The 13,202-nt window shown below is 31.1% G+C and overlaps 1 protein-coding gene across 1 annotated transcript; it reads left to right on the forward strand.

The window, feature by feature from the left end:
- The first annotated feature begins 227 nt into the window (after positions 1 to 227).
- Positions 228 to 2,152, forward strand: LOC112015043 (cytochrome P450 71A1). The gene is made up of 2 exons (XM_065772896.1): positions 228 to 1,189; positions 1,377 to 2,152. The coding sequence occupies exons 1-2, from the start codon at positions 254 to 256 to the stop codon at positions 1,989 to 1,991; spliced, it is 1,551 nt and encodes a 516-aa protein (XP_065628968.1). The 5' UTR covers positions 228 to 253; the 3' UTR covers positions 1,992 to 2,152.
- The last annotated feature ends 11,050 nt before the right edge of the window (positions 2,153 to 13,202 follow it).

Genomic DNA, 13,202 nt, shown 5'->3' on the forward strand with positions numbered 1-13,202 from the left:
ATTATCAAACCAAGATACCAATTAGTTTTTGTTGTAGGCGGAGATTAAATTCCAAATTCTTATTCGACAACAATAAATTTTACTAGTTGAGCTAACTCAAACCCACAAGTTATATCAATTCCTTAATTAACTTCTCCCTTGGGTATTACCTCCAAAAAAAAAAAAAAAACTTTACTATAGGTTTCCATATATATATATATATATATCTTGTGATTGGAGTTGTTGCATTGTGGTAAACACTTAAAAAGAGGAAATGGTTATTCTACCGTTGTTCCAACAATCATGGCAAGAGCTATACAAAATAACGTTCATTCCCCTCCTCCCTCTTCTTTTCCTTTTCTCTTTTCTTTATGTTTTCAAATGCATTAGAAGTACTGGAAAACCCAATTTACCTCCATCCCCACCAAAGCTACCAATCATTGGCAATCTTCACCACCTTGGCTCACTTCCACACCGTTCTCTTCAAGCCCTCTCTAACAAGTATGGCCCTGTAATGTTCTTCTACTTCGGCCATGCACCAACACTTGTGGTGTCATCTGCAGATATGGCAAGAGAAATGACGAAAACACATGACATCCTTTTCTCAAACAGGCCAAAAACCACGGCTACCAATTCCTTACTCTATGGATGCACAGACCTAGCATTCTCATCCTATGGTGAATATTGGAGGCAAGTGAGGAAAATTTGTGTCCTAGAACTTTTGAGCCTCAAAAGAGTGCAATCTTTTCAATATACAAGGGAAGAAGAAGTTTCTATATTGATCAATAAGGTACATGACTTGTGCCTCAAAGGGGTTTCTATTAATCTAAGTGAGTTATTGATTGAAAACTCAAACAACATCGTTACAAGATGTGTGTTTGGTAAAAAGTTTGGAGAAGTGGATGGTAAGGGCAAGTCTTCAGAACTACCAAGAAAGGTAATGGTGCTACTAGCAGCTTTTTCTTGGGAGGATTATTTTCCCTTTTTGGGTTGGATTGATATTCTAATGGGATTTAAACCAAGTCTAAAATCCACTTGTGGAGAACTAGATGCTTTTCTTGATCAAGTGGTTGAAGAACACAAGACAATGAAACGTGATGATGATGAACATCCCAATAAGAAAGATTTTGCCGATATTCTCCTCCAACTTCAAAAGAACAGCATGCTTGACTTTGAGCTTAGCCATGACAACCTCAAAGCAATCCTACTAGTATCTCTCTATCTCTCTCAAACACTCTGATTTTAAACTAATAATATATAAAGTGCTACCTACTATGTCATTTAAAATTTTATTTGTAATATTTGATCTAACCATAAAATGGATTCATTTTAGATGGAGGTAATCTAGCTACTACCATTGGAAACATACCTAAAGTTCTATTTTATCATGATTTCAGGATATGTTTGTTGGAGGAAGTGATACAACTTCAACAACTTTGGAATGGGTAATGGCAGAGCTCATAAGAAATCCAAGTATTATGAAAAGAGCACAAGAAGAGGTAAGAAGAGTGGTGGGAAATAAGTCAAAGATAGACGTCAGTGATATCAATCAAATGGATTACTTGAAATGTATCCTCAAAGAAAGTCTAAGACTGCATCCACCAGTTCCGCTTTCTGTACCTCGAGAAACATTAGAAAGTTTAAAATTTGGAGGTTATGATATTCCACAGAAAACAAGAGTATTTATCAATGTATGGGCAATCCAAAGGGACCCTAAACTATGGGATAGGCCAGAAGAATTCATCCCAGAGAGATTCATAAACAACCCAGTTGATTTCATTGGTCAAAACTTCAAATTCATCCCATTTGGAGGTGGGAGAAGGGGGTGCCCAGGATTGACATTTGGCATTGCTGTAGTGGAATACGTGCTTGCCAACCTCTTATGTTGGTTTGATTGGAGGTTGCCTACCATTAATGCACAGGGAGAAGACTTGGACATGACTGAAGTTAACGCTCTCACAGCATTTCGGAAAAATCCTCTCTATCTAGTACCAATATTGTACTCGTCTTGATCTATCCTCCTTTAATAGGTCATCCTTGTGCATATTCAATCTCTACTTAATCTTTCCTCGTTATCTTGTTGTGTTTTAGAATTTGTTCTCGTCTCTTACTTATCGAAATAAATGTATAGGGACTTCAACAATAATAAAAATAGTTGTGACACAATTGTAGCTTATGTATATGTCTCTCTCTCTCTCTCTCTCTCTCTCTCTCTCTCTCTCTCTACATATATGTGTGTGTATGTATTGTCTGTAAAAAATATATATATATATATATATTATTCTTATATAATGTATTGTAAAATGAAGAAAATATAACGTGTGTTGTAAAAATAGCTATGTAAAATAGATAAAAAGACCTTTTTTATGAGCTAAAATGCTTTTGATTCACATAACCTGATGAGAATACTCCTAAATCATTTTCTTGTATTTAATTTAACTAAGCGTTTGTTCTTGATCTATTATGGAAAGGGTTTGGCTTATAAATAGCACACCTGTAAAAACTCTTCTCAACAATCAGGAGAAAGATTTTTCGTTAACTTCCTTCCATAGCCATCTGCTCTATCTTACATATAACATATATATATATAACTTCTTGATAGGGAGGAATTTTTAATAAAGTGATCTAGTTTACACCAATATTTGCCACCCACGTCAATGTAACTATTTAACAAGAAGTTACTAATTTTTTTTCTTTTGAGTTTCAGTCTATGGCGTTCACTTCTAATATCATTAGACAGAAGTTACTAATTGGATTATAAATAGCACACTGTAGATTCATTCTAAAATAATTGCTTGAAAGTTCTATATGACCCGTTCTTAACACTTCATTTTGTGATATATGATTTTATATTTTTGTGATATATGATTTTATTAAGATTTGGGGAATTAGTTCCTTCATATTTCGTGTCACGAAGCACTTTTAATTGGAGTTGAAATAAGACTAAATTAAAGGGAAACTTGACATGAAATTAGAGTAAATTTCAAATATATAACTTGAGAAAGTTGACATAAAATCAGAATAAATTGGTTTAATCATTTGTTAAACTTCCATATTAATTATACTAAGTTGTAATCCATGCGTATGTACGGAAATATTTAATAGTAATAATAATAATAATAAGGTGGTCTTACTTAGGTGATTGAGGTGATCACCTCGGTTTTCATGCAAGTATTATGAATAAGCCACTTTACACCAAAATTAAGAAAATTAAATTGGACTTGTAACACAAAATTAGATAATAATTAGAAATTAATTTGAATTATGATTATATATACTTTGACTTTAATAATTAACGGATGCTCTAAGGGCATTTGTTAGTGAACCCTTTTAAGAATGTTTTTATGGGAAAAGAAAAAATAATTAATATTTTGACAGTTTTTTCTATTTCCCATAAAAGTTAAAATTTTTCTAAAATTGTTTATTAATAATTGTCCCAAAAACACCGGTTAACATGACCCAAATAATATATACTAGATTGTAACCCATTCTTACACACAAAAACATTCAAAAATAGTACTAACACTATAACAAAATGTATTTTTAGCGACGAATTTGAGTAAGGAAAAATTTTTCATCACTAAAAACTTACATTTAGCGACAAAATTTATAATTTGTCACAAACAATGAAAAAATTAATAAACTTTAGCGACAAAATTTAAATTTCGTTGGTAAAAATGAAAAAATGAGATGATTTTACTTAGATGAATGAAGGGACCACTCACTTGGTACCAAAATTAAGAAAACTAGTCACTAACTAGTGCTATGCACGAGAACCTACTTATTTGTGTGGTAGACTAAAATAATCTAGACCATTGCATGATTTGCTCTTGTATAACTTCAATTTGTGTTACAATTTGATGAAGAAGTGCCTATTGCTTGAACGTGCAATGACTTACAAAAAATTTATTAGACAGTTTCAAATATTGGAAAAAAAAAAACTCAAAAATTCAGATATTAAAACTTCTGAAAAACCAAAAAAATTAAAAAATCAGATGATTCACTTCTTAGAAATTATTGAAAAAAAACAAAATATATATGACTAAACAATAGAGAAATATAAGAGAAAGATGGGTTACATTCAAAAAAATAATTTATGGCTATAACTATTGAAAGGAATAAAAAGATTCAAAGCCCACAAATTATAGATAATTTATATATATATATATATGTGTGTGTGTGTGTGTGTGTGTGTGTGCGTGTGTGTGTGACTATACAAATTCAGATGTTCAACTTCCAAAATGCCAAAAAAGATATATGATTAAAGAATAAGTTATTGAAACAATTCAAAAAACATATGACTATTCAAAAGAGAAATATAAGAAAAAGAAAAAAGTACACAAACCCATAAAGCAATAAGTTTTAAATTTTAATGGGTCTAAACTTTAAACAAACCTTGTCAGCATATCACCCAAACTAAAAAATGTTGAGCAGGAGCCCACGTTAAAATAATGAAAGTCATACCTCCTCTTAATGTATCGTATATAAGCTTTCTGCCCAAGAAATTAACATATTTTCATATCATGAGATGAAGTAAAGACATATACAGTAGCTACAACCTTAAATTTCAATTATTGCCAGCTTTTTTATCTTGTAAAAAACGGTTAAAGAGAGTTTGATGGTTCTTGTACAAAAATTACTTTTTAAAAAATGCATGAAAATCCATAAAATAATTTTTTTTTTTAAACAAAGTAGAGGAAAAAAAATAACAAAAGAAGAACTCATACCTCTATTCGCCTTTAAAAAGAAATATTAGGGTTTGCATTACTTTTATAGTGTTCATGATTAACCTTGCAAATTTGGAGATAAATTATCAACGTTTATGTTTGAGTTTAAGTTAGACTTGTTAGAGATAGAATTTCACTCCTTGTTAAATTTGGACTGAACAAAAATAATTTTGTTTTAAAAAAATAATAATGATGAGTTTGAGTTTAAGTTGGATTTGTTAGAGATATAGAGTTTCATTCATTGTTAAGTTTGGACTAAACAAAAATAATTTTATTTAAAAAAAAATGATAATGATGTAGCAAGCTCTAGAGAAGTCAATAAAAAGTCAAAGACTTCAGTTATATATACACTAGTTAAAGGCCTGTGCGTTGCACGTTTTTATGATAAAATTTATAGAATATATGTAAAAATAATTATTATATTTTAATAATTATTATAAAAAAATAAATAATTCTTATGAATAAATAAACAACTCTTATTAGTTGTGTTATAATATTATTTTTAGTTACATGTATCAAACTATTTGCATATGAATTTTGCATTTAATGAATCTACATATGATTACAAGCCTTTCTTAGGATATGCTTGAAATCTTTTATGACAAACTTGAAAATAAAAATCAAGAAGAAAATTAAATTGAATTAAATAAAAAAATAGAACCATATAGATTGTAAAGTTGCATATGAGTCTATGACTGCTTTAAAATAAAATTTAAAAAATAGCTATCATTTCAACTTTGATTTTACTATTTTAGTCAAATAAGTTCGATAATTGCAAAGGAAAAAAAATCCTATTTTATAGTGATGGCTCAAGAGTAAAAATAATCAATGCACAAAAAAATTGATATTGGAAGAATGATGACTTTTTAAAGATTATGAAAATTGAGGAATTAAAGTTCCAAAATTTTGTAATTAAAAACCAAAAAAAATTGATTAATGAAAATTTGTTGGGAATAAAAAATTATACTAATAATTAGCAAAAAATATTAATTAATGTTGCAAACCAATACATAATACTGTGCATACTTTACATAAATAAGTATTAAGTGATAATATTCAAAATTTAAATAAAAAAAAAGAAAAAAAAAAGAAAAAGGGAACAACGTGAATAAATCCAATTTGAAAGAATAAATCCAATTTGAAAATATAAATTTCATTTTGTTTAAAAAAATTATATAAAAAATCCTATTAACTTAATAGTGGTGTATTTAAATGATCCAAAAAAATAATAAAGCATATACTTTTGTGCCTAATCACATCTAGCAAATAATAAAGCATTGAAAATATTGAAAGGAAATTTAAATTCATGTATGCTTGCATGAGATACGTACTTGTCTACCATTGCTGGAAAAAAACACAAAAACCAAAGAAGAGAAGTACATACCTGTAATACTTTGGATGGTAGGTTTGATAAAAGCTTCTACTATGGATTTCACAGACATCAAATTGCCTAAGAAATAAGGAAAAAAAAAAAACAACAACAACAAAAACAAAAACAAAGGAGAGTTAGATTTCTAAACAACATAGAAATTATAAAAGAATGAAAATTATTAATAATAATGGGGAGCGAAAAGAAGAAGAAGTTGTTATGCCTAAGATAGAATACACTGAAAAACAAAATATATATAGAAAATTTTCAGTTGTAAGGAAGTTAGATTTCTCATCACTCTAGGAATTACAAGAGAAGAGAGTTAATTTAGGATATATGTTTTATCCACAAAATAAAAATGGCATATAGATTGAATGAAAAAAAAAAAAAAAAAATTATATTGACAACAATGACATGAACATAAGTAATAATAAAAAATAAAAAAGTAATAAAAAAAGAAGAAGAAGTAAGTAAACATGAATGATGCTAATAAGGAAATAGGCTAGACTTTTCTTTCTTTCTTTCTTTCTTTTTTTTTTTTTTTTTTTAGTTATAATCAGTTTCGAATTTTAAAGTTATCTAAAGAAGAAGAAGAAGTAAAGCTCAATGTAACTTATTTTTTAAAGTTATCTAAAAATGATTTATTTACAATTTTTTAAAAAAATATTTCAGGCACCTAATTTGAAACTTTTTAAATAAAAATGTGTCATCTATATCAATTAACGTAGGCCTGGGCCTCAAGTGTATCAATTAGTTAGAACTCTACATTAACGTTAATCATAATTTTATATTAAATTTTAGTGTTTATCAAAAAAATAAAAAAGTGAAGGAAGCAATTGGATGAAGAGTTTGGATTGTAATCAGATTAAAATTTTTAATCAAGTTAGAAATTATAGGAGAAGAATATAACAACAAAAAGAATTTATATTTATTAGCTAGATTGATATTAGATTTTTTTTTTTTTTGGTTTACGTTAAAATTAATACCAAGAAAAAAAAGAAAAACCTTACGTGAAGCAGTATTTTTTTTATTAGAGATAAAAATGAATTAGAGTCCTAATTTTTTGAAATAGAGATAAGAATGAATTAGAGTCCTAATTAATCTAATATTAATTTTCAGGTTTTTTTTTTAGATATGAATTAGAGTCCTGGTAGTATACCATTTATTTTTAATTCTTTAAAAATCTAAAAATTTAATAAGATTTTTAGATATAGAGGCTAAGCCTACATAACAATTGAAACAAATAGTTATGAATACTGATTAGATATAGAGGCAAAGCCTACGTAACGCTATGGGAACAACTTTTTTTTTGTCCCCTTTCAGCTATGCACTACCTTGTGAAAGAAAACGTCATATGTAAGTAGCATCTAGAATCGAATCCAAAGCAGCTAAGAACAAAAAATCGAGTAGCAATTAAAAAAACATAAATATAAATATAAGCAATTAAAGAACATTCAACATCTATACCCACAAAAAAATTCAACTTAACAATTCATAACAATTCTCTAAATTAGATTAAACTTAAGGAAATCATCCTAAACAAATACACAAAATATATTCAATTTGATGGGAAAAAAAAAGTAGAGTAAACAAATATGTACTTGTAAGGTTGTAGGTAGAAGAATAGAATAATAGAGATTGTAGGTAGAAGAAGAGAAGAATAGCGCAAAAGAAACATATGGTGGGTATTAATTATGAATTATTTGATATATATATATACACACACACACACACTCCACATTAAAGAATTTTATATGAACAAAAAGTCTAAAGCTAATTAAATTACCAAGTGATATGCCAATTGCTGGGTCTTTTAATATTTAGCAAATATTTAATTTTGTTTTGATTTGGTTTAATGTTTAGCACCACTGACCCAACTACTGCTGGGTCCTTTTAGCACCATACACCACATGAAGTAATTAACATAACCACTAGCTTTTAATTGTTATGATTTTTGTTTGTATCCACTTAGAATACTGCTGGGTCTTTTTAGCACCATACACCACGTGAAGGTATTAAAATAACCACCGGCTTTTAACTGTTATGATTTTTGTTTTTATCCACTTAGAAATATAGTAAGTGTAATTAAACTTTAATTAAATTAAGATTTTTATCCACTTAGGAATTATAGTTGAAGAAAAATTATATCCACTTAGAAATTATAGTTGAAGAAAACTTATATATTTTTTTTCTTAAAATCTAAAATTCTAAGAAAATTTCTGCAATTTGGTGCTGTCACTTGGCGTAACCACAGCATCTAAGCTCAACTTTTATTATATATGAAAGCTCAAAAATTTGTTGAAAACACAAGAGCTGTTTAGACTCCCAAATTAAAGTTACAGCTCAATTGATTTTATACTAACTTAATACTAAGTGCGGAATACTGTAAAAGCGAGCGGATAAACAAACAAACTATTCTAATCCATAATCAAAGCAACACAGTAGTAAAATGGAATGTAAAAGAGTAGGGAAGAAAGATGCAAATACAAAATAACATGCGATGTGTTATCGAAGAGGAAACTGAAGAACTCAGCGAAAAACCTCTCTGCCACCCTCCAAGCGGTAATCGATCCACTAGACAATCAGTTGGGATACATGGGTTAGTAAGAGACCCTCCAAGCCTAATCTATCCAATATACCTAAGCCGTCCAAGCTCTTACTCCAATAAGGCTTCTCGGAACTGTATCTTGTCTAGCTTTCCAGATCTCGCAATACTCCCGATTGCATCCACCAAGCCTCACTGGCTTCTTTTGGCAAATTCTCAAAGCTTCCTAAGTTTCAAAACACTCTTTACACTTTAAATAGGTGTGGGTTGTGTTTGGGTATAAATCTCCTCTCAAAGTATGACAATGGGAGAGGGAAGGAGAAGAGGCTACAATGATTTCTCACTAAGGATAAGTAGCTCTCTCTCTAAAAGATGAGTGTGTGTGTGTTGTAGAAAACCTATCTAGGAGTTTTCTCTTTGAATGACCTCACTTACATTTGTGGGTAATTAGGGTATATATAGTATGAGTGAAGAGTAAGAAAGTCACACATTAAAATTCTCCTGACAGAATGTTTCGCGACTACCTCGTGGGAAGGCCTTACCCACGAGACACTCACGAAAATAACATCCTGGCACGACTCTTCAGCTTCCAGTCATGTGCTTCTCACATGGTTCTTTCGCGGGTTAGTTTCTCGCAAGCTTCTTGCGAAATCCACTGATTCTTCACTTAAGCTTGAGTCTTCACCAACTTAATACTAAACCCAATACAATAAATCCCACAAAATACAAGGAAATAAATTAAAACAATTACAACATTTTTTGTCATGAAATAAAGTTAACATAAAATATAGTTGTAAATCACAACTTTACAATCTTTCCCTTTGGCTATTCCGTGACAAAACACCCTACAAAAAACTTTAGACTTAAACGTGAGTTTTGAAACAATGGAAAAACTTACTCACACCTAAATTTAGAAGCTGCGATGAACTTGGAACATATATACCTGTAACCTGAAACACTTGCACAAAACACATTAGACCCTCAAAGTAAATCAAGTGATAAAAGGACAAGTATAATATAACAAGTAAAATGCGATCAAGTAAACATGATATGAGACATGTGAATAACTTGACCATACACCAAAACAGTCATATGGAAATGACCACAATGATTATATAACAAAGCAGATGATCATCCGAACATGCAACCAATAAAGCATAATAGCATAAGAATAAATGCATGTCCAACACATAAGCATGATGCAATGAGAGCAATAAAGCATATCAAAGCACCATAAAGCAACGAGAAAACAAGCATAAAGCAAAACAAGGTTTTCTAAAAAAAAATGTCTTCTCCCTCTTAGTATATGCATCTCCTCTATGACTTTCTCCCCTTATGAATGTGCACGAGGCAAAATTTCTCCCTCTAAGATTGTGCACGAGTCATATAAAAATGACGAAACACACTGGTATACTCTCTGGTAAACTCTCCCCTTGTCACGAATAAACAAATGAAGCAAGAAGAAGAAGGGAAAGAAAAGAAGATAAGAATAAGGGTAAAAGTTGATGCATGAAGGGTGCAAGATGAATGAGAAAATAAAGCTCAAATGCAAAATAAAACATCTTTTTAAAAAATGCTACAAAGCATAAAGAACATGACATGCTAAGGATGATGGAACATGATATAGACCTGGGCATAACATAGATAGTAGAACATGTTATATGAGCTAAAAGGTCTAAAAAGACTTAGGGTACGTTTGGTACGCTGTAATAGCTTCTGTAATGGAATAGTTATTCATGTGTAATATCAATTCGGTTATTTGGTTGCATATTTATTACATGGATTAGTTATTACATTGGAATAATTATTCTTTAAATTGAAGAATAGCTATTTTTCTTTAAGATGGATGTAATAATTATTCCTTAGTGTATATAATAGGTTTTAAAACTAATATATTTTCAAAAATATAAAATTTCCTTATACATCATCTTTTACAAGTTTTCCATACGTAACAGCCAAACTTATGAATAATAATAGTTATTCCATTACAATGTCTTCTATTCCTAGTAATAAAGATTACTATTCTTAATGTAATCTACATTCAGTGTACCAAACGTACCCTTAGCTAGCATGAGTGAATGCAAGAACATGTCAAGTGTTAAAGTGTATGCAGTAAATGTACATCTAGTGTGCATGTGAGATGCATGATCAATGCATGAATAAGCACTCACGGGCAAAGTGTATAAAACACACCATTAATGATTAAAACATGAATAATTATGGTGATCCCCAAAATTTGGTACTTATCGGAGTCCAATACAACGAGAAAATGTCATTTGGACATTTTATCAAACACTTAGAGTGCACACATTATACATGTATGTTAAATAATGCATGAACATATGAAAATTTTGCCTAAATACATGTTATTTTTGCCACAAGGGGCCAACATTCAAAGCAAATTATCATTTAAAACAAAGCCCAATAAAAAAGATTGACAAAAAATAAGTTTTCCAACTCTCATTTGAGAAAATCCCAACTATGAACATAAAACATCCAAAAATATAATCTAAGGATCAAAATTGTAAGGTTGAAATTTATCAACAATCTTGTTGGCTTTATTCCGTGCCAATTTGCTTGTAATTTAAGCACTTAGTAACCCTGTATTTAGGTAGGATTATTGTAAGAAGCTGTGAAAAAAAAACTCAAGTATGTGCAAAGAAGCAGAGCTTTGCGGCTAGGTCTACATTCAGTGTACCAAACATACCCTTAGCTAGCATGAGTGAATGCAAGAACATGTCAAGTGTTAGAGTGTATGCAGTAAAGGTACATCTAGTGTGCATTTGAGATGCATGATCAATGCATGAATAAGCACTCACGGGGCAAAGTGTATGAAACACACCATCAATAATCAAAATATGATAAACATGAATAATTATGGTGATCCCCAAAATTTGGTACTTATCGGAGTCCAAAACAACGAGAAAATGTCATTTGAATATTTTATCAAACACTTAGAGTACACACATTACACATGTATGTTAAATAATGCATGAACATATGAAAATTTTGCCTAAATACATGTTATTTTTGCCACAAGGGGCTAACATTCAAAGCAAATTATAATTTAAAACAAAGCCCAATAAAAAAGATTGACAAAAAATAAGTTTTCCAACTCTCATTTGAGAAAATCCCAACTATGAACATAAAACCTCCAAAAATATAATCTAAGGATCAAAATTGTAAGGTTGAAATTTATCAACCATCTTCTTGGCTTTATTCCGTGCCAATTTGCTTATAATTTAAGCACTTAGTAACCCTGTATTTAGGTGGGATTATTGTAAGAAGCTGTGAAGAAAAGCTCAAGTATGTGCAAAGAAGCAGAGCTTCGCGGTTAGGACTCGCGGGTGGCTCGCGGCTGCAAGTCGCCAACTTCAAGCACGTGAGATGCACGCCGGGAAGCTGAAGGGTCGCGCCAGCTGTCGCACTATAGGACAAAAGTCCCAGGCTGGCCAGACCGTTACGTCGCGACTTGATTTCGCGACTTGGACAAGCCGCGAGACCAAGCCGCCAATTTACCTTGTTTGGCAAAAAATCTATCTCTTCGTAATGGATACAAAGATAAATGCAGCGGAAAATAAGTTTTAAACGGATCTACTTCATTCGATATTGATAACACGTACAAAGTAAATTTCAAAATTAGAGAAACAAGAGATCGTACCTTGAAGCGGTGAATTTCAAAACAAAGATTGAAGCACTTGGGACTACTTTTAATCTTCACTCCAATTCCACTAACGCCCAAGATGTGTGGTCTCTCGATTGGTAACAAAGGGATGACTTGTGAGTGACAAAAACTCACATGCACACCATTTTCATGATGTTTTTCTCACATATATATTTCTGTACGTTTTTCCCTTTGTATCTAACCAATTTATCTAATTGGGCCGGCCTTTTGGGCCTTACCAATTGGGCTTAAGTGTGTGGCTTGGAGTGGGACCAAAAGGGACCAATAAGACATTAGCTCCAATGGGCCTTGGGCTTTTCTGTCAACTCTTGACAAGTCCAAAGTTACCATTAACTATTTTTAATACCACTATATAAAAAAAATGCAGTCTTGACATCCATTTGCCAAATCTCATAATCAAAATGAGCAGCAATGGATAAGAGAATTCTGATAGATTTAAGCATTGCTACTGGAGAAAAGGTTTCATCATAATCAATACCTTCTTTTGTGTATACCCTTTCGCCACTAGCCTTGCTTTAAAGGTTTCAACCTTTCCATCTATCCCTTCTTCCTCTTGTAAACCCATTTGCAACCAACAGGTTTAATGCCGTTAGGCGCCTTTACAAGATCCCAAACTTGATTGGAATACATGGAATCTAATTCAGATTTCATAGCTTGGACCCAATGATGTGCATCTATATCATTTATAGCTTCATCATATGTGTAGGGATTCGATTCAACCTCTTCTGAGATAGCTTCATAAGTTTCTCCCAAACCTATGAATCTTATAGGAGGCCGAACAATTCTCCCACTACGACGAGGCACCTGAGTACTAGACATGTCATGAGTAGTATCTTGTGGTGTATCTAATACAGCCACATCATCCCTAGTTTCATCTATTGGTTGTTCATTTACAGA

The sequence above is a fragment of the Quercus suber genome, unplaced genomic scaffold (genome assembly GCF_002906115.3).
Source record: "Quercus suber isolate HL8 unplaced genomic scaffold, Cork oak 2.0 scaffold_66, whole genome shotgun sequence".
NCBI lineage: Eukaryota > Viridiplantae > Streptophyta > Magnoliopsida > Fagales > Fagaceae > Quercus > Quercus suber.

Bases quoted from the DNA above. Each gene is read 5' to 3' on its own strand.
- LOC112015043 (XM_065772896.1), top strand. From the start codon at position 254: ATGGTTATTCTACCGTTGTTCCAACAATCATGGCAAGAGCTATACAAA. The intron at 1,190-1,376 runs GTATCTCTCTAT...TCATGATTTCAG, and splicing joins ACCTCAAAGCAATCCTACTA to GATATGTTTGTTGGAGGAAG.